The sequence below is a fragment of the Pseudophryne corroboree genome, chromosome 4, assembly GCF_028390025.1.
Source record: "Pseudophryne corroboree isolate aPseCor3 chromosome 4, aPseCor3.hap2, whole genome shotgun sequence".
Taxonomy (NCBI): domain Eukaryota; kingdom Metazoa; phylum Chordata; class Amphibia; order Anura; family Myobatrachidae; genus Pseudophryne; species Pseudophryne corroboree.
In genome coordinates this window covers 175,895,792-175,919,863 of record NC_086447.1, presented here as the reverse complement: position 1 = coordinate 175,919,863, position 24,072 = coordinate 175,895,792, and the positions used below count along the sequence as shown (strand labels likewise).

At 45.5% G+C, this 24,072-nt stretch overlaps 1 protein-coding gene across 1 annotated transcript in view; it reads right to left on the bottom strand.

Annotated features, from left to right (window-relative positions):
• Nucleotides 1–4,734: 4,734 nt before the first annotated feature.
• PIGX (phosphatidylinositol glycan anchor biosynthesis class X) overlaps nt 4,735–24,072 on the bottom strand; it is a 108,703-nt gene continuing 89,365 nt past the window's right edge. Inside the window, exons 6-8 of the mRNA XM_063919249.1 lie at nt 6,331–6,390; nt 6,043–6,255; nt 4,735–5,423 (exon numbers count right to left, since the gene is read on the bottom strand). Of these exons, the coding sequence (XP_063775319.1) occupies nt 4,735–5,423; nt 6,043–6,255; nt 6,331–6,390 (962 nt within the window). The remainder of the gene's footprint in view (nt 5,424–6,042; nt 6,256–6,330; nt 6,391–24,072) is intronic.

The following is a 24,072-nucleotide window of genomic DNA, read 5'->3' as shown; positions in this document are numbered from 1 at the left end:
TCTACGTTGGGCAGAACGCCATCTACCGGCCATATCGGCAATATTCATTCCGGGAGTCCTGAATTGGGAAGCGGACTTTCTCAGTCGTCAGGACGTGCATGCCGGCGAGTGGGGCCTCCATCCAGAAGTGTTTCAACTCCTCGTGGAAAGGTGGGGTCTTCCAGATGTGGATCTGATGGCGTCTCGACACAATCCCAAGGTTCCGGTCTTCAGAGCAAGGACAAGGGATCCTCAAGCAGCATTCGTGGATGCGCTGGCAGTGCCGTGGAGGTTTCGGCTGCCGTACGTGTTCCCTCCGGTGTCACTCCTGCCCAGGGTAATTCGGAAGTTCAAGCAAGAAAAAGGAAATCTGCTTCTCATAGCTCCGGCGTGTCCCAGACGGCACTGGTTCTCAGACCTGCAAGGCCTATCGTCAGAGCGTCCACTTCTACTTCCACAACGCCCAGACCTCCTCGTTCAGGGCCCCTGTGTCTACCAGGACCTAGCCCGGCTGTCTTTGACGGCGTGGCTCTTGAAGCTTCCGTCTTAAGAGCTAAAGGTTTTTCTAAAGAGGTCATTAAAACTATGTTGCGGGCCCGGAAACCGGCCTCTGCTCGGATTTACCATCGGGTCTGGCATTCCTACTTTGGTGCGCATCTAACCATTATGACGCTTCCAAGTTTAGTACAGCCAAACTTTTGGCTTTTCTACAGCAGGGCCTAGATTTAGGCCTGCGTCTGGCCTCCCTCAAGGTTCATATTTCTGCCTTGTCGGTGTGGTTGCAGAGAAAAATTGCGACTTTAACTGATGTCCATACTTTCACTCAGGGTGTGTTGCGTATCCAACCTCCCTATGTCCTGCCTGTGGCTCCTTGGGACTTGTCGGTGGTTTTGGAGGCGTTGCAGGAGCCTACATTTGAACCTCTTGGTTCAGCTGACCTTAAATGGCTTTCCCTTAAGGTGGTGTTCTAGCTGGCTATTGCCTCTGCTAGAAGAGTGTTGGATTTGGGTGCCTTGTCTTGTAGTTCCCCATATCTGAGTTTTCACCGTGACCGGGCGGTTCTTAGGACTCGTCCTGGATATTTACCTAAGGTGGTTTCTTCGTTCCACCTTAATCAGGAGATTGTGGTTCCAGCTTTTGTCTCTCCTGATTTGTCTCCCAAAGAGCGGTCTTTGGATGTGGTACGGGCTCTCCGTATCTATGTGAAGAGAACTGCTTCTATTGGAAAGTCTGATTTTCTCTTTGTTTTGTTTGGATTTCACAAACGTGGCTGGCCTGCTCACAAGCAGACCCTGGCCAGGTGGACTAGAATGGTGATTGCGCATGCTTATGTGAAGGCTGGTCTGTCAGCTCCTGTTCACATTACGGCCCATTCTACTCTGTCTGTTGGACCTTCTTGGGCGGCCCAACGTGGTGAGACCCTTGATCAATTGTGCAATTGTGGTCTTCCGGGAACACGTTCATAAGGTTATATGCCTTCGATACTGCCGCTTCCCAGGATGCTTCCTTTGGACGCTGGGTTCTTGTGCCCGCTACAGTGTGTCCCCTCCCATAAGGAACTGCTTTAGGACATCCCCATTGTCCAGACTTGTGGAGCCCAGTGTACCCCGCAGCAGAAAACGAGTTTTATGGTAAGAATTTACCCTTGTTAAAACTCTTTCTGCGAGGTACACTGGGCTCCACAAGGCGCCCACCCTGACGCACTTAGCTTATTTGGGTTGATATGGCATTAGCCGCTGACACTTCTCTTGTCATGAGAGTGTGGTGTATGTGGCTACTAACTGTTGTCGTCTCTTTTCCTGCTACTGCATTGGGCTGGTTAACTAAACTGAGCTGCTGTGCTGGGAGGCGGGGTAATATAGGAGGCGGCGCTGTGCATTCTGGGAACACTCAAAGCTTTGAGCTTGTTGGTGCCTCGGATCAAGATCCTACTCTACACCCCATTGTCCAGACTTGTGGAGCCCAGTGTACCTCGCAGAAAGAGTTTTAACAAGGGTAAGTTCTTACCATAAAACTCGTGATTAACATATTCAGCTAATGAAGCCTGCACAGAACATAGTAATTTTAATATAGACTCAAAACTTTTTTAGGGGACGATCTCATTAGCCTAATAAACCACTAGAATGGCTTCGGGCAGCTTTGCGCCACATGTTAAGGAAGGCTGATTCTGCTTGTACCCTATGCATAATACAGACTGATGCAATGAGCCCCGGGTGCAGAATCTGAGAGGGAGCAGAGATGGGTACTCTGCCTCCCCTCCTTCCTCTCCGCCTTTCTGCCAGGTCCAAGAACCCTCGCTGCAGGTACCCACTCCCCAGCACCACCAATATGGACTCCTGGGAAACTCCCCCCGTCCCGCAACTAGAACGCTAATGAATGTGTCAGGGGCGGTGACCATGGACTCTCCAGCTGCCCCCTTCCGGGACTCGCAAAATAGGCAGCCCCCCCAAAAAAAAAAAAAATCTATATATATGTATCCACAATAGTAAAGGAACTCATTACCATTTTCATATTTCAGCAGCACACAGTTGTTTTTATTTATGTTTAATCTTCAGGCACAGCTGTATCAATTCGCTGTTTCAATATAGCATGTTCATTAGCTCAGGGTCACAGAGTTCAGCTTAACATATACATCACTTTTCAATGCAATTCACTGATCATCAGGAAAAATCTTCCATTTATTGTATAGTATTCCATTCTATGACTCCACATAATATGCCAACATGCTCTTCCATTTTTAGATACATCGGGGTATATTTATAAGCTCCCGATTTTGACCGAGATGCCGTTTTTTCTTCAAAGTGTAATCTCGGGAATTTACTAAACTCAAATCACGGCAGTGATGAGGGCATTCATATTTTTTTTTGAAGTTGTAAAAAAATACGAATGAATACACCATCGGTCAAAACGCAGCTGTTTAGGTATGAATCACGGTCATTTACTAACCATTCGTATTTGTAATGTCTACCGTGAAAATGCTTTTGCGGTCGTGAAAAAATACAAATCGTAAAAAAGTCCTAAAAAAAAGTAGACCTGCTTTTGCGAAGCGTGTTTACATGTGTATTCAATTATCCATTAGTCACACCTGAATGTTTGGCCCTATAAAAGGGTCCAAGGCACATTTTGAATATCTCTCACTCTGAAATGGCGGCTGTGGTGTGTGCTACCGATTTTTTGGTTGCTGGGGGATACCTGAGAGTGATCCATGATTCTTCCATAAATCAGGGCCAGGTAAGTGAACATGGTCAGCAGGTTGAGCAGGTGCCGAGGAGGCTGCGCCAGCCACGATTTTTTAGGGGACGTTTAAACTTAAACGCATTGTCTGATGATAGGGTCATACAGATGTTTTGCCTAAATAGAAACAACATTTTCCGTCTGTATGACCTTGTCAAACTGGGACTAGACCCTGAGACAGCACGCTCTCGCTCTGTCTCAGGCCTGCACAAACTCCTGGCTGTGTTACACTTTATGGCTACTGGGAGCTTCCAGTCTGTGACAGGCGACGTCATCGGTATCTCCCAGCCCACCTTTTCAAAATATTTGAACCAGGTGAGTTGAAATATATATACACGTCTATATCTAAGTGTTGCTTCTGTTAGGTCTTAGAACACAGTATTGTATTGAATACAGATCATGAGACTCACCTTATATTTATTAATGTCCACTCAGGTTTTGGATGTCTTGGAACCCCATATAAATGCCTCTATCTGCTTCCCTACCCAGGAGTCGCAGTGGCATGCTGTCAGGGTAGCTTTCTATGAGCTTGCTGGCATGCCCAATGTGCTGGGGGCCATAGATTGCACACACGTTGAGCTGAGACCACCTAGGGGCCGACAATATATTTATACTAATCGACATATGGACAAATCCACTAATGTCCAGGTGGTTTGTGATGCAAATCTCAACATTATGAGTGTGGTTGCAGGTTACCCTGGCGGCTGCCATGACTCCTTCATCCTCAGTCAGTCATCTCTGTTCGATAAATTTGAGGACGGACAAATGCCTGATTGCTGGCTGCTGGGTATGTTCCAAGTGTGTTGTGTGTATGTGTGGTAACTTCAAACTCCATTGTTTTTTAGGGTAATTACTCATCATACACATGTACTAATGTTGCCTATATCTGTTTTTCAGGTGATGGGGGTTATGGCTGCTACTCTTGGCTACTTACTCCATTGTCCCATCCTGATTCTCCTGCTGAACACAGTTACAATCATGCACATAAGTCTACGCAGAACGTGATAGAAAGATGTTTTGGTGTGCTGAAATCTCGGTTTCGGTGTCTGGATAAATCTGCTGGGCTTTTGTTGTATAGTCCCTCCAAGGTGACTAGGATTGTGTTCTACTGCTGTTTTCTCCATAATCTGTGTTTGAAACAACATCTGCCACATGATGATGGAGAAAACAGTCAGCAAGCAGAGGAGTTAGAAACATCTAGTGACAGTGTGAGTACAGATGTAGGGAGGCAGGTAAGGCAAGAAGTGATTCAGCTGTATTTTACCCGTAAGTATTTTTTTTAATACAAATCACCTTGACTAACCACTTTGATTAAATGTATTGTAGGTGTGAATGTGTGTTTTGTTCGTTAGTGTTTGTTCTTTATACTGGTCTGTACATTTTTGATAATCAAATGCAAAAAAACATTGTCACTCATTACCCCATTAAAACAAACACACATAGCGTGTTTTACAATGATTGACGCGGACACAGGAATTTTTGAGAATACAATAGTAACAATTTTATTGTGTAACACAAATTTCATGTATTCTTCATTTTTTTCTTTTGTGTGCTGGGTGCAGAGGTTTGAGCAGGGTCGCTGGGCCGTGTTCTGCTTGATCGTCGAACAGGGGAGGTAACTGGGGTCTGGCTAGGGGTAGTCGTTCCTGAGCTGGAGCTGGCTTGTTGTGCTGCCATCAGAGTTATGCTTTGGCTCAAGTTATGAATACTGGCATTCAGCTGATTATTTGTGGCAGTGTTGCTGGCCACAATCCGAGACAAAGTTTCATTCACTACCTGATTGTGCTGTATAACTTGTATTAGGGCTTGTTGCTGCCGCTGTTGCTCATCGATGATGCGCGTCAAATTTGAAAGCATTTGCGTGTTGTCCGCCCTGATTTGCTCCATTGATGTAGCAATTCTGCCTACCTGAACAATCAGTCTTCCCGAGTTCCGACTAATGCGCAGAAGATGATGGGGCAGACTGGCAAGGTGTTGTGTGTGTGTGTTCAGGTAGGCAGTGTTTTGGACCTGTTGTGTGGCCCAACTGGTCCAAAAGTCTGCGGACATTTGTTGCTGGGGTGGAGTAGGGATCAATTGTGGCCTTACTGAGGCTTGGGGCATATCCTGCTGCTGGGTTGGCTGGGTAGGATCAACGGGCGTAAGGTGCAGTGTAAAGGTTGGCTGTTGGTCAGGTTCCTGCTGGTCGTCCTCGGCCATGATGGTTGGGTCTGTATGGGGTGGCCAACAGGCACTGTTTAGTTAAAATTAAATATCTTTGCTTGTCCTAAACATGCCATACTTAATAATACTCATGCCAATTTTTTTTTAAAGGTGTGTTTAAAAAAACTAGGAATCTTTCCTTTACAAACACATATGTGCCTTCACAGGCGTGCGCAGAGACTGACTGGCGGGTTCCGCACCGAACTTCCCCTCCTCCACAGCATTATAGTGTTCTCTCACCTCCCCTGTCCTGGATATAGACTGCTCACCTGGACGGCCCAGAGGAGCAGATCAGGTAAGCAGTCTACATCCAGGACAGGGGAGGTGTGAGAACACTATAATGCTGTGGAGGGGGTGGGGGGTTAAGTCCGGTGTGAAACCCGCTATTCATTTTCTGTGCACGCCTGTGTGATCAATTTCCTAAGATGGGTGTTTAATTTAAAATGGGATGTTGGCCATAGCAACCAATAAGACTTTATTTCTCTTTTATTTTGCACCTTCAAGAAGAGAATACCTGGAATCTGAATGGTTGCTACGGGAAAACATGTCATCTCAAATAGAACTCACATCTTAGTAAATGTACTGTGTCTTACTTTTTGATTTTGATAATTTAATGTTTTTACTCACCAGACAGCTGAGGTGATCGTGGCTCATCACTTTGGGGACTAGCCAACGTTGCCTGTGGTGGCTGGGCCAGCACTGCGGAGATGCGCCGCCTGGGTGGTGAAGATGGAGCCGCAGAATCAGACTCCACACGACGCGTCTTACTGGGCCTCCTAGGTAAACTCACAGAGCCCTGTGATGGCCGCCTTAAAGGAGGGCGGCTTGCAGAAGACGAACCTATGTGAAAATATAAACATTAATATTTTGTGCTTCTATGTGTTTGCAGAATATGTGACTACAGTGAATTCTTACCTGCATTCCCACCATCTCCATCAGTTGGCTGTGGCCTGTCTGTGGCGCTTCGCTGGCGTACTGTTGAAAAATTTGAAACAACATTATTACCATACGTTGAATACTCATTGTTATATGTAACTCCTTATTGTGATGTAAACATCTTGAACCTAATGTTAAGTAAACTATTTTATGTTTAAGCAATTCTGGATTACTTAATTGGGTGTGTATTCGGAAATTAAGATGGTGTTGCAATAATTAAGCCATAAATATAGATTAATTCTGCACAAGATATTGCAGTGAATTTGAAAGCCATAATTGCCACAAACAAATTTTTTTAAAAATAAAAACACCACAAACATCATTAACAAAAAAACAAACAATATTTTAAAAATGCTATTCTCAAAAACAGTTAGGGACAAACAAGATCTTTGATTATGTATTAGAACTACACATACCAGCATGCACTGCAACTGATTTAACATTCACTAATAACAAAACTCAGCCAATGCATGATGGGACTTGTAGTTTTGAAACACATTTACAGCTACAGGTTGCACAGGCCTGCACGACATCACCAACACAATGTTTCCATATTTAAAAACACAGTAAAAATTAGCAACATTAACTTTTGGAAAAATGCAATATACAACACATAATTTATACAAACTCACCATCCAGTCTTGGGCGGTCCGAATCCCGGACATGAGTCGCAGACACCACTTCGGCAGGAATAAGGGTCCGCACAGGCTCCTCCCAATCACGATAAGTAGCCCTGAAGGGGTGTCCACCCCCGGTTTGGCGGACTGATTTGGCCTCCTTGGCCATCTTGGCCTTGACACGGCGCTTTATGTCATAAAATCTTTTACGACACGTGTCCTCAGTCCGCCTCACCACACCCTCACTATTAACTGCCGCTATAACTTTAGCCCACAGGACAGACTTCCTACGTGAGGACACCTTGGCAGCATCCTGCCCAAACAATTGGCGATGATGCCTCATCAGCTCCCGCACCAAAGCCATGTTTTCTGCATAGCTGAACTTAACATTGCGCCCAGTCTTGGTAGTGGTGCGTGGCTGCGGAGCCACAGCACCTTCACTATCACTGGAAAATGCAAGAACAGGCACCCCCTCCTCCTCACTAACCTCCTCCACCTCACTCACCTCCTCCCTCTCACTAACCTCCTCCACCTCACTCACCTCCTCACTCTCACTCACCTCCTCCACCTCACTCACCTCCTCCCTCTCACTAACCTCCTCCACCACACTGACCTCTGACTGAGACATAACTACAAAAAACACAGAGAAAAAAAAACAGATAACACACTCCTCAACTACCACTACACACCACACACCCAACACAGACACACTCACTCACTCACTCACTCACTCACTCACTCACTCACAACAATGACAATAGACTTGAAAAAAAAAACAAGGACAAAAAAGTAGACAAACTTTGAAAAAACTACACAACAAGTATGACAAGACTACTTACACACACAGTACAGCACTCGACAATCGCAAAACTCCGCTCCAAAACCACCAAAAACTCCACCAAACTCACCAACTCCTAATACACCTTCCTCTCTCCTCTCCACTAGTTAAACCCACGAGGTGCGGACGGTTTGGGGCGTTTTTATAGTAATGTGCACAGACACTCCTCCATCACGAATACAACCAATCACGGACGAGTGACAAAAACGAAACTTAGGAAAAAAACGCGGCCGTGCACGGACAAACACTGCCGTAACAGACATGTGACGCAGTCGTAAGAAAAAATTATTAACACGGCCGTAAAACCACAAAATCGGCCGCGTTATAAAAAAAAAAAACCACGAATGACATCGACATCGGACAACACTAAAAATACAAATACGACAGTTTAGTAAATTAGTCGTAATCCATTCAAAAAGTTGCAATTTTACACTTTCGATGTCATTCGTGTTGATTCTCACTACAATTCGGTACTATTACGAATCTTAGTAAATATACCCCATATTGTTTCTTTAATATGTCTGTCGACTTCGGCCGCTTACGAACCATTACAAACAAATTGTTCTAGGTGCATCCATCAGTAGTACTCACTCAAAAGTCCACATCAGCTACCTGTCATATTTTCTTCATTTGTTCCCTAATGTACTTTAATATCACACTTGTTACAATGACACTATTTACTAATATCATAGAAAACATTTGAAATTCACATTTTCATTCATCCCCTTTGGGGCAATGGTATCTAAATCATAAATCCATCTTGCCTCCTTTCTTACTAATATCTGTTCCCTATTATCCCCTCTTTCCAGAGGTGGGACATGGTCTAGCAACATGCATCTCAATGATGCCACTGGATGTGATTTCTGTAGAAAATGTCTAGCCTCAGGTTTATCACTTCTACCTTCCCCTATGGCCTCTCTGATTGACCTCCTGTGGTTGGCCATTCTTTCTCTAAAATTTCTAGACATCTTACCCACGTAGACAAGGCTACATGGGCACGTCAGTATGTATATTACATATTTGGATGTACATGTCAACCAATGCTTGATCCGTATTTGCACTCCTGTGTGGGGATGTGAGAAAATTTTCCCTGCCATCATACCGTAGTATATTCTAGATAGACAATTCCACCTTTTATGGCAGAAAAAGGAATTATATATTGTGGTTTATATAAAACTTTTCCTCTAGCTAATTGACATCAGGACACCTTCCAACCTCCAATAAATCCCTAAAACGGGGTTCGTGTAATATTGCCCAAAGTGATAAATAGATGGTAACAAATCCGTCACACCCGTGTTGGTCACCTTATGGTAATGTGATTACCTCTATATACCCCTCAAACAAATTAGGTCTATACGTGTGGATATTTCACCCAGCAAAAACAGAACATGGGAATTGTCCGAAATAATGGATAGATAGTAACAAATCCGCCACACCCGTGTGGATCACCTTATGGTAATGTAATTACCTCTAAATACCCCTCAAACCAATGAGGTCTATGCGTGTGGATATTTCACCCGGCAGAAACGGAACACGGGAATTCCTTAAAAGCAGATTCTTTTATTTCACTCCTCCAAATAAACTTGTAAAAAAAGAGGATACTCACATAGCATAATACTGTTTTTTTGGGAGTATCCACATACAAGACAGACAATTAAAATTACATTTAAAAGGGGGATCTCTAATGAGTCAAAACGCCTACCAGATGGCAAACACACAGTGCAGGGAAGCAAAAACTGAAAGTCCTCTTAGAGTCCCGGTTACTCCTTGTGGCAATCCAGTCCTGCTCACCGGATGGTAGGTCCGCCTGAGTCTCAAAAGATGATCCCCGCCATCAGCAACGCGTTTCGGTCTCCCTTCTTCAGGCTTCCGGTGTCTGTCCCATTTCAAGAGTGTCCTTTTATAGGGCTCAATGATTGAAAGAAATCCAGCTGATCCGATGCAGGCGGCCGTGGAACGCACACTGCACCCCACGGATTTCCGGAAAGATCTCGCTTACGTCATATCCGTAATGGTCCGTGGAACGCACCGCGCGCTCCACGCGCTCGCCAGTGCCGGCTATTCCCTGTACATCCTTCTTAGCTCGAAATACAGTGAATAATCTAAACCCGCAAAGAGAACAAGATATGTCAAATACATATATATATAAGGAAACTATATAGGGTACTTAACTTACAGATATAGAACATTATTATATCCGTAATTTCACTCCGAAACAAGAATTATGCTAATCTTCCAAAAAGCATTTTAATTCGAAGTCCGCATTCAATCCTTTTGGGAGTAGAGTTCCCAGATTGAATACCCACTTCATTTCTGTTTTTGATAGAACATTTTCTAAATCCCTGGACCTCCAATTAGGGGTGATTTGTTCTATTGCCCAGAATGATAGAATATTTTGTTCATCACATCCATGTTTCTCCTTGAAATGACTTGATAGAGAATGGGTTGCAAGACCTTTTCTTATATTGTAAATATGTTCTAATATACGTTTTTTCAAAGGTCTTGAGGTCTTTCCTACGTATAAGAGACCACAGATACATTTGATAACAAAGATGACGTTTTTTGAGTCACACGTCAGAAATTGTTTTATTTTATATTTCTTTTCATTGTGCTCAAAATCAGTCAATTTTCTATTGTTTTTATAGGTCACTCTACAGGGCAAACAGTTTCCACATCTATGGAAACCCATATTTCTGGAACTGCCCCTTTTGTCTTCATATATGGCACTTTTAACTACTTTGTCCCTCATTGAGGGTGCTTTTCTATAGATAAAGGATGGACGATCGGGGAGATGTTTCCCTAAGATTTTATCTTCTTTTAGAAGATGCCAATTTTTCTTAAATGCCTTTTCTATTTTACCATGGAAATGTCCATACCGAGTTATAAAGGCCCATTTCTTTCTTTTTGAGGAACAAAACGAACAGAAAGGAGCGCCATTTTCAAATTGACATATTGTGACTTTGGAAGTTTGTATTTGAAAGAACGGTGGTATTCTTTTTATTGTCATTTGAAGGCTGTCACCATATTTTTCTTTGTAAAGAGCGCTAGGAATTGTCACTCCATTTTCTTCTAAACTGCCATCATACCACTACAGGTCGTGCATCCTGTACATCTATAGCACCCAACATTTTTTGTACTTAACCATGTTTTAGTTGGTTTCTGATAAAATTTTTTCGTTGGTTTCATCAATAACTGTTTCAGATTGGGGCCTCTCTTAAAAGCCACTAATGGGTCTCCTACTACACTCTTAAGGGCTCTATCAGTCTTAATTATTGGCCAATGTTTTCTTACTGCCCTGGCAAATGATGTTGCCTTAGTATCAAATTGTTTCGATACTATAAATTCATTTCCTTTCTTGGGAGTCGCCTTTTGGTCCTTGTTTCCACAAATTTTCCGTGCTCTAATTAGACCTTTATTTAATGTATTTGTGGAATATCCCCTCTCTAGGAAACGTTCTTTCATTTTTCAGTAATTGGGACTCTGCATTTTCTATTTCAGTGTTATTCCTTACCACTCTCACAAATTGTGAAACTGGAAGGCCTTCCATAAGTGGTTTAGGGTGATGGCCTGTCTCAAATAATAACAAATTTTTATCCGTACTTTTTCTATACAGTGTGGTACCTAATCTTCCCTCAATTTTAAAAATGGTGACATCTAAGAACTCAATCCGAGTATCCTGTAAATTACTTGTGAATCGTATCGGGCTATTTAAAGAATTAAGTTCTGAAACCATTTCATAGAAAAGAGTCTCTGTACCACACCAAAACATCAAAATATCGTCAATAAAACAAACCACGATGGGTTCTAATTTGGCCCCGGCCTATGCCAATATATTTATGACCACTTATGAGGAAGCATATGTGTATCCCAAGTACAGTCCCAGCATTCTGCACATAATATGAGCTGCCATATTGAAAATGATTATTCTCAAGTACACACAGAATCAAATCGCAAATGTACTCAACCGGAGGACCAATAAAATTCTCTTGGGACAAGGTCTTACGTACTGCTTCAACACCCAATAAATGAGGGATTACTGTGTATAAAGATGAAACATGTAGGGTTGCAAAGTAGATCTGTTCAAATGGACCCTTAAGATCCCTCAACTTAGACAACAAGTGTGGAGTATCCCGAATATAGCTCTTACTTTTAACCACTATGGGTTGAAGGAGTAAATCAATATACTGTGCAATCGGTTGTAATATCGAATTCCTGGCTGACACTATTGGCCGACCAGGGGGGGTCACACTTGACTTATGTAATTTTGGTATACTATTAAAAATTGGACATACCGGATTCTCTACAGTCAACAATTGTACCAGTTCTTTCTCTATCCATCCATGTTGGACACCTATTTCCAATAGTCTATCAACTTTAGTTTTTATTTGTGACATCGGATTAGATGGTAATTTCACGTATGTCTCATTATCAGATAACTGTTGTTTTATCTCTGAATCATAATAGTCATAATCAAGTACCACTACGGCTCCCCCTTTGTCCGCCATCCTGATAACCAGCTCATTATTATTTTGTAATGATATGAAGGCCTTTCTTTGACCATTGGATAGATTACTTCTAAAATGATGGTTTTTATTTGTTTCAACATAATCACTCTCTACCATACGTAAAAATGTTTTTATGCTAGCGTTATTAGATTGTGGATCAAAGGTACTTGGACTCCCTCTGAACGCTCCAAACTTGCTTATTTTGTCATACTTTGTGTCCTTAAAAAATTCCTTCAATCTCAACTTTCTTCCTATTTTATATAAATCCACCTGTGTGTCAAAGGAGTTACTTCTCAGGGTTGGTACAAAAGTAAACCCAAGTGCTAATACTGTTAGGGTCTCCTGCCCTGTGCTGCCACGTCGTCATGGCAACCAGGAGACAAGTGCTAGCGGAGTACCTGAGCGCAGCTGATACTCCGGTTCGGGTCTTTTGCTGTGCAGTGGTTATAGGCTCTGTGCACGGCAGGGGATCCGGTGCTGGTTTTTGTGCTCACAGTCTGTGAGGTCTGAGTGGGGCGTGGACAGCACCTGCTTTATAAGGCCTCTTCTCAGGGTAAGCAGATGCTGCTGAATCTTTGTTGGTTAGTCAGTTCCTGAAAGTTAACCAGTACTGTGTAGCTTTGTATTTGTTTGTTGCTTACTGCAAATAGGCCTGGGGATTTGGTATTACACTCTGCCAATCCAGACCTAGCAGTAAGACTGGAGTCAGTCGTTTAGCTTGCTGGGGTTCTGTTACTACTCTGTGAACTTAGCAAGTTTGCGGCTGTATTCTAAGACTTGCCTGTCTAATCCTGTCTCACTGTGCTAGGTGTCAGGGGTCAGTTTAGTGGCAGTAAGCTGAACCTGTGCACTGCAAGTGAGAATTAGGATTGTGGAGACTCTCCTTGTGTCTATCATTCCATCTCTGACCAAGGAGTTTACTGCCACACCCGTTGGTAACCCTTTAGGGTTTTGCTGTTGCCCTTAGCAACAGCATTTCGGGTTCTCTACGTATTAAAACACAACATCTTGCTTTTCCCATCTGAGCAGTTCTAATACAAGGGAGATACCCAGTTCCTTAGCCTCTGGCTTCTCTGTTCACCTTGTGTGTATTTTGTTACCCTATCACCTTCTGTGTACGTTATGTCATATTCCCCAGTCTGTCTGTGAGTCCATTTGTTTTGCATAACAGTTCAAACACCAGTACATTCCTGCAGGCACTGGAGTGCATAACAGTTCTGACACCAGTACTTTCCTGCAGGCACTGGTGTGCATAACATATTCAGCAGCCTTATACTCCTGTTGAAATTTTGTGGGAATATGGAGCATACCCCTCAAAATACGTTGCAACAGGTGGTCGATCAGGTGCAGGTCCTGACTCGACAATTTAATGATTTGTCCATTAAAATGCACACCTCCCAGGCTGCTGGCGGAGCTCCCGCAGCAGCAGCACCTGCAGGGGTTAAGGAGCCGAAAGTAAATCTCCCGGATCGTTTTTCTGGAGATCGCTCGCAGTTCTTTTGTTTCAAGGAGAGCTGCAAGCTATACTTCCAGCTTAGGCCTCAGTCTTCTGGGTCGGAGATTCAGCGGGTGGGCATAGTGATTTCCTTGCTACAAGGAGACCCACAGGTCTGGGCATATGGGTTGCAGCCTGACTGTCCGTCGCTTAAAAGTGTTGATGCTTTTTTTACGGCACTGGGCATGTTGTATGATGACCCTGACAAGACGGCCTCAGCCGAGGCTCAGATTTCGATCCTTAAGCAAGGGCGAAGGCCAGTTGAGGTTTACTGTACGGAGTTTCGGAGGTTGGCCCATGATACCCAGTGGAATGACCCAGCCCTGAGACACCAGTACCGAAGAGGTCTTTCTAACCAGATAAAGGACCAACTGGTACAATATCCCTTGCCTGATAGCTTGGATCAGCTCATGCAGTTATCCATCCGGGTGGATAGACGGCTGAGAGAGCGTAGGCTTGAAAGGGAGACTGAGATTTCCTTCCTTCCCAAGGGAACCTCAGACTCTGAGGAATTTTCCGAGGAGCCTATGCAGATTGGGGCTACCCGCCTCTCCTCGCGTGAGAAGACGCGGAGGAGACAGCAGGGGTTGTGTTTGTACTGTGGGAATAAAGGTCATGTGGTAGTATCATGCCCAGAAAAGCCAGAAAACTTCAGGGCCTGAGGGTGATGGGAAATATCCTGTCAGGCCAGAAGTCAGAATTTCCCAAGAAGACTTTTATCATTCCGGTGACCTTGAAGATCCTCGGTCAAACTGTCAAGACTGAGGCCTTTGTGGACAGTGGGGCCGACGGGGTTTTTATGGACCGCCAATTCGCCCTGAAACACTCTGTTCCCTTAGTACCCTTGGCATCGGAAATTGAGATTTGTGGGTTAAACGGGGAACCATTATCCCAAGGTAAAATTACCTCTTGCACTAGCCAGATTTCTTTGTTTATTGGAGCCACACACTCTGAAAAATTGTCCTTTTATGTGACTGTCTGTACTTTTGCCCCATTGGTGTTGGGGTTACCCTGGTTAAGGGCCCACAATCCTCAATTTGACTGGGTCTCTGGGGAGATTCTTAGTTGGGGTACTGATTGTTTCAGGAGTTGCTTGAGCCTTCCAGTCAGGCTCTCGCAGCTAAGTTTGCCAGGATTGCCAGGGTGTTATGCAGATTTTGCGGACGTGTTCTCCAAAAAAGTTGCAGAGGTACTACCTCCCCATCGCCCCTATGACTGTGCCATTGATTTGTTGCCAAATGCTAAGCTTCCCAAGAGCAGGTTGTACTCCCTGTCACGTCCTGAGACTCAGGCTATGGCAGAGTACATTCAGGAGAACTTGGCTAAGGGATTTATCAGACCTTCACAGTCTCCAGTTGGGTCGGGGTTCTTCTTCGTGGGTAAAAAGGACGGTTCGTTGTGACCCTGCATCGACTTCAGGGAATTGAACCGTATCACGATTAAAAACTCATACCCACTGCCTCTCATTTCGGTCTTGTTTGACCAGCTTCGTACTGCCACCATTTTTTCTAAGATTGACCCACGCGGTGCGTACAATCTAATCCGAATAAGAGAGGGGGATGAATGGAAGACTGCCTTTAATACCCACTCAGGGCATTATGAATATTTGGTGATGCCTTTTGGGCTCTGTAATGCCCCGGCAGTCTTCCAGGATTTCATGAATGATGTGCTCAGGGAATATTTGGATAGATTCTTAGTTGTATACTTAGATGACATCCTAATCTTCTCCCATTCCCTGGAGGAACATCGGAAGCATGTACGCTTAGTCCTCCAGAAACTCAGAGACCACCGGCTTGGGGCGAAGCTGGAGAAGTGCGAATTTGAAGTTCAGCAAATCGCATTTCTAGGATATATTATCTCCCCAGAAGGTTTCCAAATGGAGGGTTCCAAGGTACAGGCAGTCCTGGATTGGGTGCAGCCCACTAGTTTGAAGGCGCTTCAGCGTTTCCTGGGCTTTGCGAATTTTTATAGACTATTTATCGCTGGATTTTCGTCTATAGTGGCGCCCTTGGTGGCACTCACTAAGAAAGGGGCGGATGTTGCTCACTGGTCTTGTGAGGCTAAAGCGGCTTTTGCCCGTCTCAAAAGGGCATTTTTTTTTCGGCCAAGGTGCTGCGACACCCAGATCCAGAGCGTCCTTTTGTGGTGGAGGTGGATGCCTCTGAGATGGGTATTGGGGCAGTGCTTTCTCAGATGGGAGTGTCTGATAATCGCCTTCATCCCTGTGCTTACTTTTCCCGTAAATTTTCGCCTGCCGAGATGAATTATGACGTGGGTAACCGGGAATTGTTGGCTATTAAGGATGCACTCGAGGAGTGGAGACACTGGCTTGAGGGGGCTAAGTTTGTGGTCTCAATTCTCACTGACCATAAGAATCTGGCATATTTAGAGTCAGCAAAGCGTCTCAATGCCAGGCAGGCACGATGGGCTTTGTTTTTTGCTCGCTTTAATTTTTTGATAACATATCGCCCTGGGTCAAAAAACATCAAGGCTGATGCGCTCTCGCTGAGTTTTGCTCCAATCCAGGAGACCACCGAGGAGCCGTTGCCCATTGTTTCCCCATCATGTATTAAAGTGGGCATTACCCAGGACCTCTTATCATTAGTCCTTAGAGCACAGGAGCAGGCTCCTCCAGACCTTCCGGTAGGTCTTTTGTTTGTGCCTCCTAGGTTAAGACAGCGAGTGTTCCTGGAATTCCATGCCAAGAAGTCGGCAGGTCACCCGGGTATTGCCAGAACTCGGGAGTTGCTATCTAGGGCGGTGTGGTGGCCCTCGGTGGCTAAGGATGTGGATCAGTGGGTTCGGGCATGTGACATCTGTGCCCGAAATAAGACTCCTAGAGGGGTTCCTGTTGGCCCATTACATCCACTCTCTATCCCATCTAAGCCATGGACCCACATTTCAATGGATTTTGTGGTGGACTTGCCCAAATCCTCGGGGATGACAGCCATCTGGGTTGTCGTTGACAGGTTTTCGAAGATGGCGCACTTCGTTCCACTGGTTGGGCTGCCATCGGCCAGACGCCTGTCTGAATTATTTATGCTGCATGTTGTGCGTCTCCACGGGTTGCCACTTGATGTGGTCTCTGACCGCGGATCCCAGTTTGTGGCCAAATTCTGGAGGGCATTTTGTTCCGATCTCCAGATTTCTGTCAGCTTGTCGTCAGGCTACCATCCGCAGTCTAATGGGCAGACTGAAAGGGTGAACCAGTCCTTGGAGCAGTTCCTCAGGTGTTATGTCTCCAAGTGTCAGACTGACTGGGTTGCTCATCTGTCCATGGCGGAGTTTGCCTATAACAACGCGGCTCACTCTGCTACAGGGATCTCTCCCTTCCTTTGTGTGTATGGGCATCATCCTAAGGCCAATTCTTTTGACCCCCTGGACTCCACGCCTGGTGGTTCCTCTGTGGTTTCGGTCCTTAGAGGTATTTGGCGGAAAGTGAAGAAAGCCCTTGTGTCTGTGTCATTAGTGACCAAAAGGGTTTTTGATAAGCGGAAAAGACCCTGCAGCTTCAAATTAGGAGACTTCGTCTGGTTGTCTACCAAGAATTTGAAGTTGAGACAGCCATCTCATAAGTTAGGCCCCCGGTTCATCGGCCCTTATAAGATCACCAGGGTTATCAATCCGGTGGCATTTCAGTTAGATCTGCCCCGTTCGGGTATCAATAAAACATTTCATTGTTCCCTTTTAAAACGGGCGATTAGTAATCCTTCTTCCAGTGGAAGACCTTCCCCTCTTCTGATACGTGGCCAGAGGGAGTTTGTTGTTGAAAGGATTCTTGACTCCAAGGTGGTTCGGGGTCGGCTGTCATTTTTGGTGCACTGGAAGGGGTATGGCCCGGAGGAGCGGTCGTGGGTGCGCAGTTGTGATCTTCATGCCCCCAGACTGATACGCTCTTTCTTCTCGCAGTTCCCCGATAAACCCGGTGGTAGGGGTTCTTTGACCCCTCGTCAGAGGGGGGGTACTGTTAGGGTCTCCTGCCCTGTGCTGCCACGTCATCATGGCAACCGGGAGACAAGTGCTAGCAGAGTACCTGAGCGCAGCTGATACTCCGGTTCGGGTCTTTTGCTGTGCAGTGGTTATAGGCTCTGTGCACGGCAGGGGATCCGGTGCTGGTTTTTGTGCTCACAGTCTGTGAGGTCTGAGTGGGGCGTGGACAGCACCTGCTTTATAAGGCCTCTTCTCAGGGTAAGCAGATGCTGCTGAATCTTTGTTGGTTAGTCAGTTCCTGAAAGTTAACCAGTACTGTGTAGCTTTGTATTTGTTTGTTGCTTACTGCAAATAGGCCTGGGGATTTGGTATTACACTCTGCCAATCCAGACCTAGCAGTAAGACTGGAGTCAGTCGTTTAGCTTGCTGGGGTTCTGTTACTACTCTGTGAACTTAGCAAGTTTGCGGCTGTATTCTAAGACTTGCCTGTCTAATCCTGTCTCACTGTGCTAGGTGTCAGGGGTCAGTTTAGTGGCAGTAAGCTGAACCTGTGCACTGCAAGTGAGAATTAGGATTGTGGAGACTCTCCTTGTGTCTATCATTCCATCTCTGACCAAGGAGTTTACTGCCACACCCGTTGGTAACCCTTTAGGGTTTTGCTGTTGCCCTTAGCAACAGCATTTCGGGTTCTCTACGTATTAAAACACAACATCTTGCTTTTCCCATCTGAGCAGTTCTAATACAAGGGAGATACCCAGTTCCTTAGCCTCTGGGCTTCTCTGTTCACCTTGTGTGTATTTTGTTACCCTATCACCTTCTGTGTACGTTATGTCATATTCCCCAGTCTGTCTGTGAGTCCATTTGTTTTGCATAACAGTTCAAACACCAGTACATTCCTGCAGGCACTGGAGTGCATAACAGTTCTGACACCAGTACTTTCCTGCAGGCACTGGTGTGCATAACAAATACTGAGAGTTCTGTCTCTGTCAAAGGATATTTAGAAAGGTTAAAAACATTGTTACTTAACGCTTCCTTCTTCCCCTCCTTCCTCCCCCTCCACGGGTGCGGAATCTTTTTTCTCTTATATCTGTTGTCTCTCCTGAATCTGTACTGACCCCTAAAAAATTCCCAGAACCACTGGGTGGGAGTCTATTCGACTGTTCAGCCTCAGAGGAGGAGTATGTAGAATCTATGGAATATGGGTGTTTATATCTCTGATTTCTCTGGCGGGGCTTTGTAAACTTTGTACTTTCCCCGCTCAACCACCTATATACATTGTGGTTCTTATAATCATTCAGTACTACATCTAACTTGTTTCTTTTAAAAGCAACAAGATCCTTTCTTTACCGTTCAATACTATTGGACAATTTCTCCAACCATTTTTCATTTGTATCCTCCACTAATTTCGGTTGAAATAAGTTTTTAAACTTCCCTAGTTCAACCCTAGTTTTTTTAAGATCATTTCCTAACTCTTCAATTACCAGAAGTAACAGGTCCATTGAACATTTATTTAAAACACTGCACCACCTACTGCAAAATGCAGGATTTGTGCGTCCAATAGTTGGCACATTCTGGATCCTGAAACCTCTGGGAATCTTTTTTTGTCTGTAGTAATCTGAAAGAAAGTGTCCATGGAGGACCAAATCAATTTCCTTTTTAGAAAGTCTCAATAATCTATGATAAAGGTCAAGTGTAGTTTCTGCCGGTAACTCCCCAAATTCCTCTTGTGCAAATAATACCTTCTCTGCATCATCGTCTGTCAGGCTTAGCTGAATATTTTCAGCTTGTGCCAATAAAACCTCGTCCAACAATTTATTCCCAATTTGTGTCATTATTGATCAAATAATTATATACAAATGTAATAATTGATATATCAAGTTTTTCCACAATGCTCAATTGATGTTCTTTAGAATCAATTCAATAGTAATCACATCACGTAATTAATAAACCTTCTAAAATTTAAATAGCACAGATGGTGTTTAACATTTATGTGCCTTAAGCAAAAACACCACAAATTCATAAAATGTTAAATGTTAATTCAAAGTCAATCTCCGTGGGGTGCAGCTATAAAGGTTCTTACGATCCATAAATTCCCCTAGTATTGCATAGATGCACTCTCCTCTCAATTTCTTCACCATGCAGGGTGCTCTTTAATTAATCCTCACCGGAAATGTCCATATCCACAAAAGTAAAGGCACTCACTACTATTTTCATATTTCAGCAACACACAGTTGTTTTTATTTATGTTCAATCTTCAGGCACAGCTGTATGAATTCGCTGTTTCAATATAGCATGTTCATTAGCTCAGGGTCACAGAGTTCAGCTTAACATATACATCACTTTTCAATGCAATTCAGTGATCATCAGGAAAAAATCTTCCATTTATTGTATAGTATTCCATTCTATGACTCCACATTGTCACGCCGCCGCCTCGGCCCCCTTACTTACCTCTCCGGGCGCGCTGGTCCTCTCTGCGGCCGTCCTCGCTGGCGGCTCCCGTCGCTCGGCCCGGCGTTTGGGCGGGTGACGTTATCAGGCACTTCCCACCAACCAGCCGGTGGTGGGAAGTATAAATTCAGGCACCAGGCACTGCATCAGTGCCTGAGTATCATCAGTTCATCAGGAGTGGTGATCGCCAGACCTCCGTGCCTCAAGCATCTCCGTGTCTTCCAGCACCTCCGTGCCTCCGAGCATCTCCGTGCCTCCCAGCACCTCCGTGCCTCCGAGCATCTCCGTGCCTCCCAGCACCTCTGTGCCTCCGAGCATCTCCGTGCCTCTCAGCACCTCTGTGCCTCCGAGCATCTCCGTGCCTCCGAATATTTCCGTGCCTCAAGCACCTCCGTGCCTCCAAGCACCTCCGTGCCTCAAGCACCTCAGTGTCTCCAAGCACCTCCGTGCCTCAAGCACCTCAGTGTCTCCAAGCGCCTCAGCGCCTCCAAGTACCTCAGTGCCTCAAAGCACCTCAGTGCCTCCAAGCACTTCAGCGCCTCCCTGCACCTCAGTGCCTTCAAGCACTTCAGCGCCTACAAACACTTCGGTGTCTCCAAGCCCCAGTGCACGTTAGCGCAGTTGTGCCTCCAGCACCTGGTATTCTTCTCCGATTCATCAGCACCTTTCAAGTTCTGTCTTTCAGGAGACCTTCAGCGTCCACGCGTGCCTCCTGTCTGCCGACCTGATCCTGCATGAGGAAAACTTACATTCAGCCACCTCTGCTGCGGCCCAGTTGCGGTTCCTCTTCCCGGTCACCGGAAGAAACCCAGAGTCCACAACACTCCCAAACCAGGTCAGTGATAGTATACTCTGGCCTCATGGACCCGGGGGATCGGAACACGGACTCAAGGGCCATCCAGAGTCTGGCTTCCCGAGTACAAAGTCAGGAAGCGGCCCAAGGTCAGGTGATGCAGTACCTCCAGGAGTTGTCCGGGCGTTTGGATCAGATTCAGGCGTCCCTAGCCTCGGTAATTCCAGCACCAGTTCCAGTAGCCGTACCAGTTGCCGCTTCCAGCAATGTTCAACCATCGGCCTGTGTCACTCCGCGCCTTCAGCTGCCTACTCCGTCCCGTTATAATGGGAATCCTAAAAATTGTCGTGGTTTTTTAAACCAATGCGAGGTACATTTCGAGCTACTTGCACATAACTTTCCTACAGACCGGTCCAAGGTGGCATATATTATTTCTCTGCTGGAAGGATCTGCCTTGGATTGGGTGCCTCCATTATGGGAACGTTCTGATTCACTGGTTTCCAATTACTCCGAATTCATCACGTCTTTTCGACGAATTTTTGACGAGCCCGGCAGGATGACCTCGGCCTCTTCTGACTTGCTCCGCATCCGTCAAGGCTCCCGATCCGTGGGTCAGTATGTGGTTCATTTTCAAACCATTGCCTCTGAACTTCGCTGGAATAATGAGGCTCTGAGAGCTGCTTTCTGGAACGGTCTCTCTGATCGCCTGAAGGATGAGTTGGTCACTCGGGAGCTTCCGGATACTTTAGAGGAATTGATCTCTCTCTGTGTCAAGGTAGATCTCCGGATACAGGAACGTGGAGGTGAATGTAGTCGATCGAATCGTTCTAGGTTCCGGCTTCCCCCTGCAAGGCAAGCGGTGGTCCCAAGTCCGGACGAACCCATGCAGATTAACCGATCCCGATCGTCCCCGGAGGAGCGACAGCGTCGTCATGAGGGTAAACTCTGTCTGTACTGCGGAGCTGCGGGTCACTTCATCAAGTCTTGCAAATCCCGTCCGGGAAACGGGCAGGCCTAGATTGTTCCGGAGGAGTCAAGTTGGGGGTTACAACCAAATCTTCTCCGACTTCGGACTGTTTGCTCCCTGTAACGTTAACCACCAAGGTTACTTCCAAGTCTTTTGAAGCCCTGTTGGACTCCGGGGCTGCGGGGAATTTCGTTTCTTCTCTCTGTGTCCAAAGCCTGAATTTGGAAGTACGGTCTATCGAACGGCCTATTTCCTTGACAGCTATCAATGGTACTAGGATATCCAAGGGTATCATAACAGAACGCACGGTTCCAGTTAAATTACAGGTCGGGGCTCTACATGAAGAATATTTGGAGTTCCTGGTGATTCCGGAAATGCATCACGATCTGGTTCTCGGAATGCCTTGGCTCAAAATTCACAATCCCCATATCGATTGGAAGACCGCACAGGTTCGGTCTTGGAGTTCTTTTTGTCACGCTAACTGTCTCACCCCTGTCTGTCCGCTTCGTGTTTCTACTAAGGCAAGGAAGAACTTATCCTGGAGGCGTACCAAGAATTCAAGGATGTGTTCTCGGAACAGGCGGCTGACCAGTTACCACCCCATAGGTCTTGGGACTGCCCCATTGACCTCATCCCAGGGAAAATGCCGCCCCGGGGTCGCATTTATCCTTTGTCCCTTCTGGAGACACAAGCTATGTCAGACTATATCAAGTCCAATCTTCACAAGGGATTCATTCGCCCCTCTATCTCCCCAGCTGGAGCGGGCTTCTTCTTCATGAAAAAGAAGGACGGAGGGTTAAGACCATGTATCGACTACCGCGGCCTAAATGATATTACCATCAAAAATAAATACCCCTTGCCTCTAATCACAGAGCTATTTGATAGAGTTCGTGGTGCCCACGTTTTTTCCAAGCTCGATTTGAGGGGGGCCTATAACCTTATACGTATCAGAGAGGGAGATGAATGGAAGACCGCCTTCAATACCCGGGATGGGCATTATGAGTATCTGGTGATGCCGTTCGATCTTAGCAATGCTCCTGCTGTCTTCCAGGGATTCGTCAACGAAATCTTCCGAGACATGTTATACCTAAGTGTCGTGGTGTATTTGGATGACATACTGATTTTTTCCAAAGACCTTGCTGAACACAGGATACAGGTCAAAGAGGTACTCCGCCGTCTACGTGAGAATCATCTCTATGCCAAGATATCCAAGTGTACCTTCGAAGTAACATCAATACCGTTCCTCGGTTATATCATCTCGGGGATGGAGCTTCGCATGGACCCGGAGAAACTTTCCGCCATTCGGGACTGGGCACAGCCACTCTCCTTGAAAGCAATACAAAGATTCCTGGGTTTTGCGAACTATTATAGAAAGTTCATTAGAAGTTTTTCCACCATTGTTGCACCCATTACCGCCTCGACGAGAAAGGGTTCCAACCCGGGTTTGTGGCCTCCCGAAGCCATAGAGGCCTTTTCCCACTTGAAATCGGCTTTTATGTCCGCTCCAGTACTTCAACAACCAAATTTCGAGGAACCTTTCTTCCTAGAAGTTGATGCATCCTCGGTCGGAGTTGGGGCCGTTCTCTCTCAGTACGCCTCAGATAAGAAATTACATCCGTGTGGCTTTCACTCTCGTAAATTCTCTCCAGCTGAACGAAATTACACTATTGGAGACCAGGAATTCTTGGCAATTAAATCTGCCTTGGAAGAGTGGAGATATCTCTTAGAAGGGGCCAAACATGTGATTACCATTTACACTGATCACAAAAATTTGTTGTATATCAAAACTGCACAGTGCTTGAATCCTCACCAAGCTAGATGGGCACTCTTCTTCACTCGATTTTCTTTTGTTATCAAGTACCGAGCCGGGACTTTCAATTCTAAAGCGGATGCACTGTCCCGTTCACAAACTCCCACAGATGAAGAGGATTCTTTCGAGCGGAGTTTAATTCTGAATCCAATTTCTGTCTCCGCTGCCTCAACTACTCCAGGTCCTCCCCCCTGGAAGAATGTCCGTACCAGCTAAATTCCGGTCGAAGATACTACAGTGGGCCCATATCTCCAAGTTTTCCGGTCATCCCGGCGCCCAGAAGATGTACAAGTTTCTGCAAAGATCTTACTGGTGGGA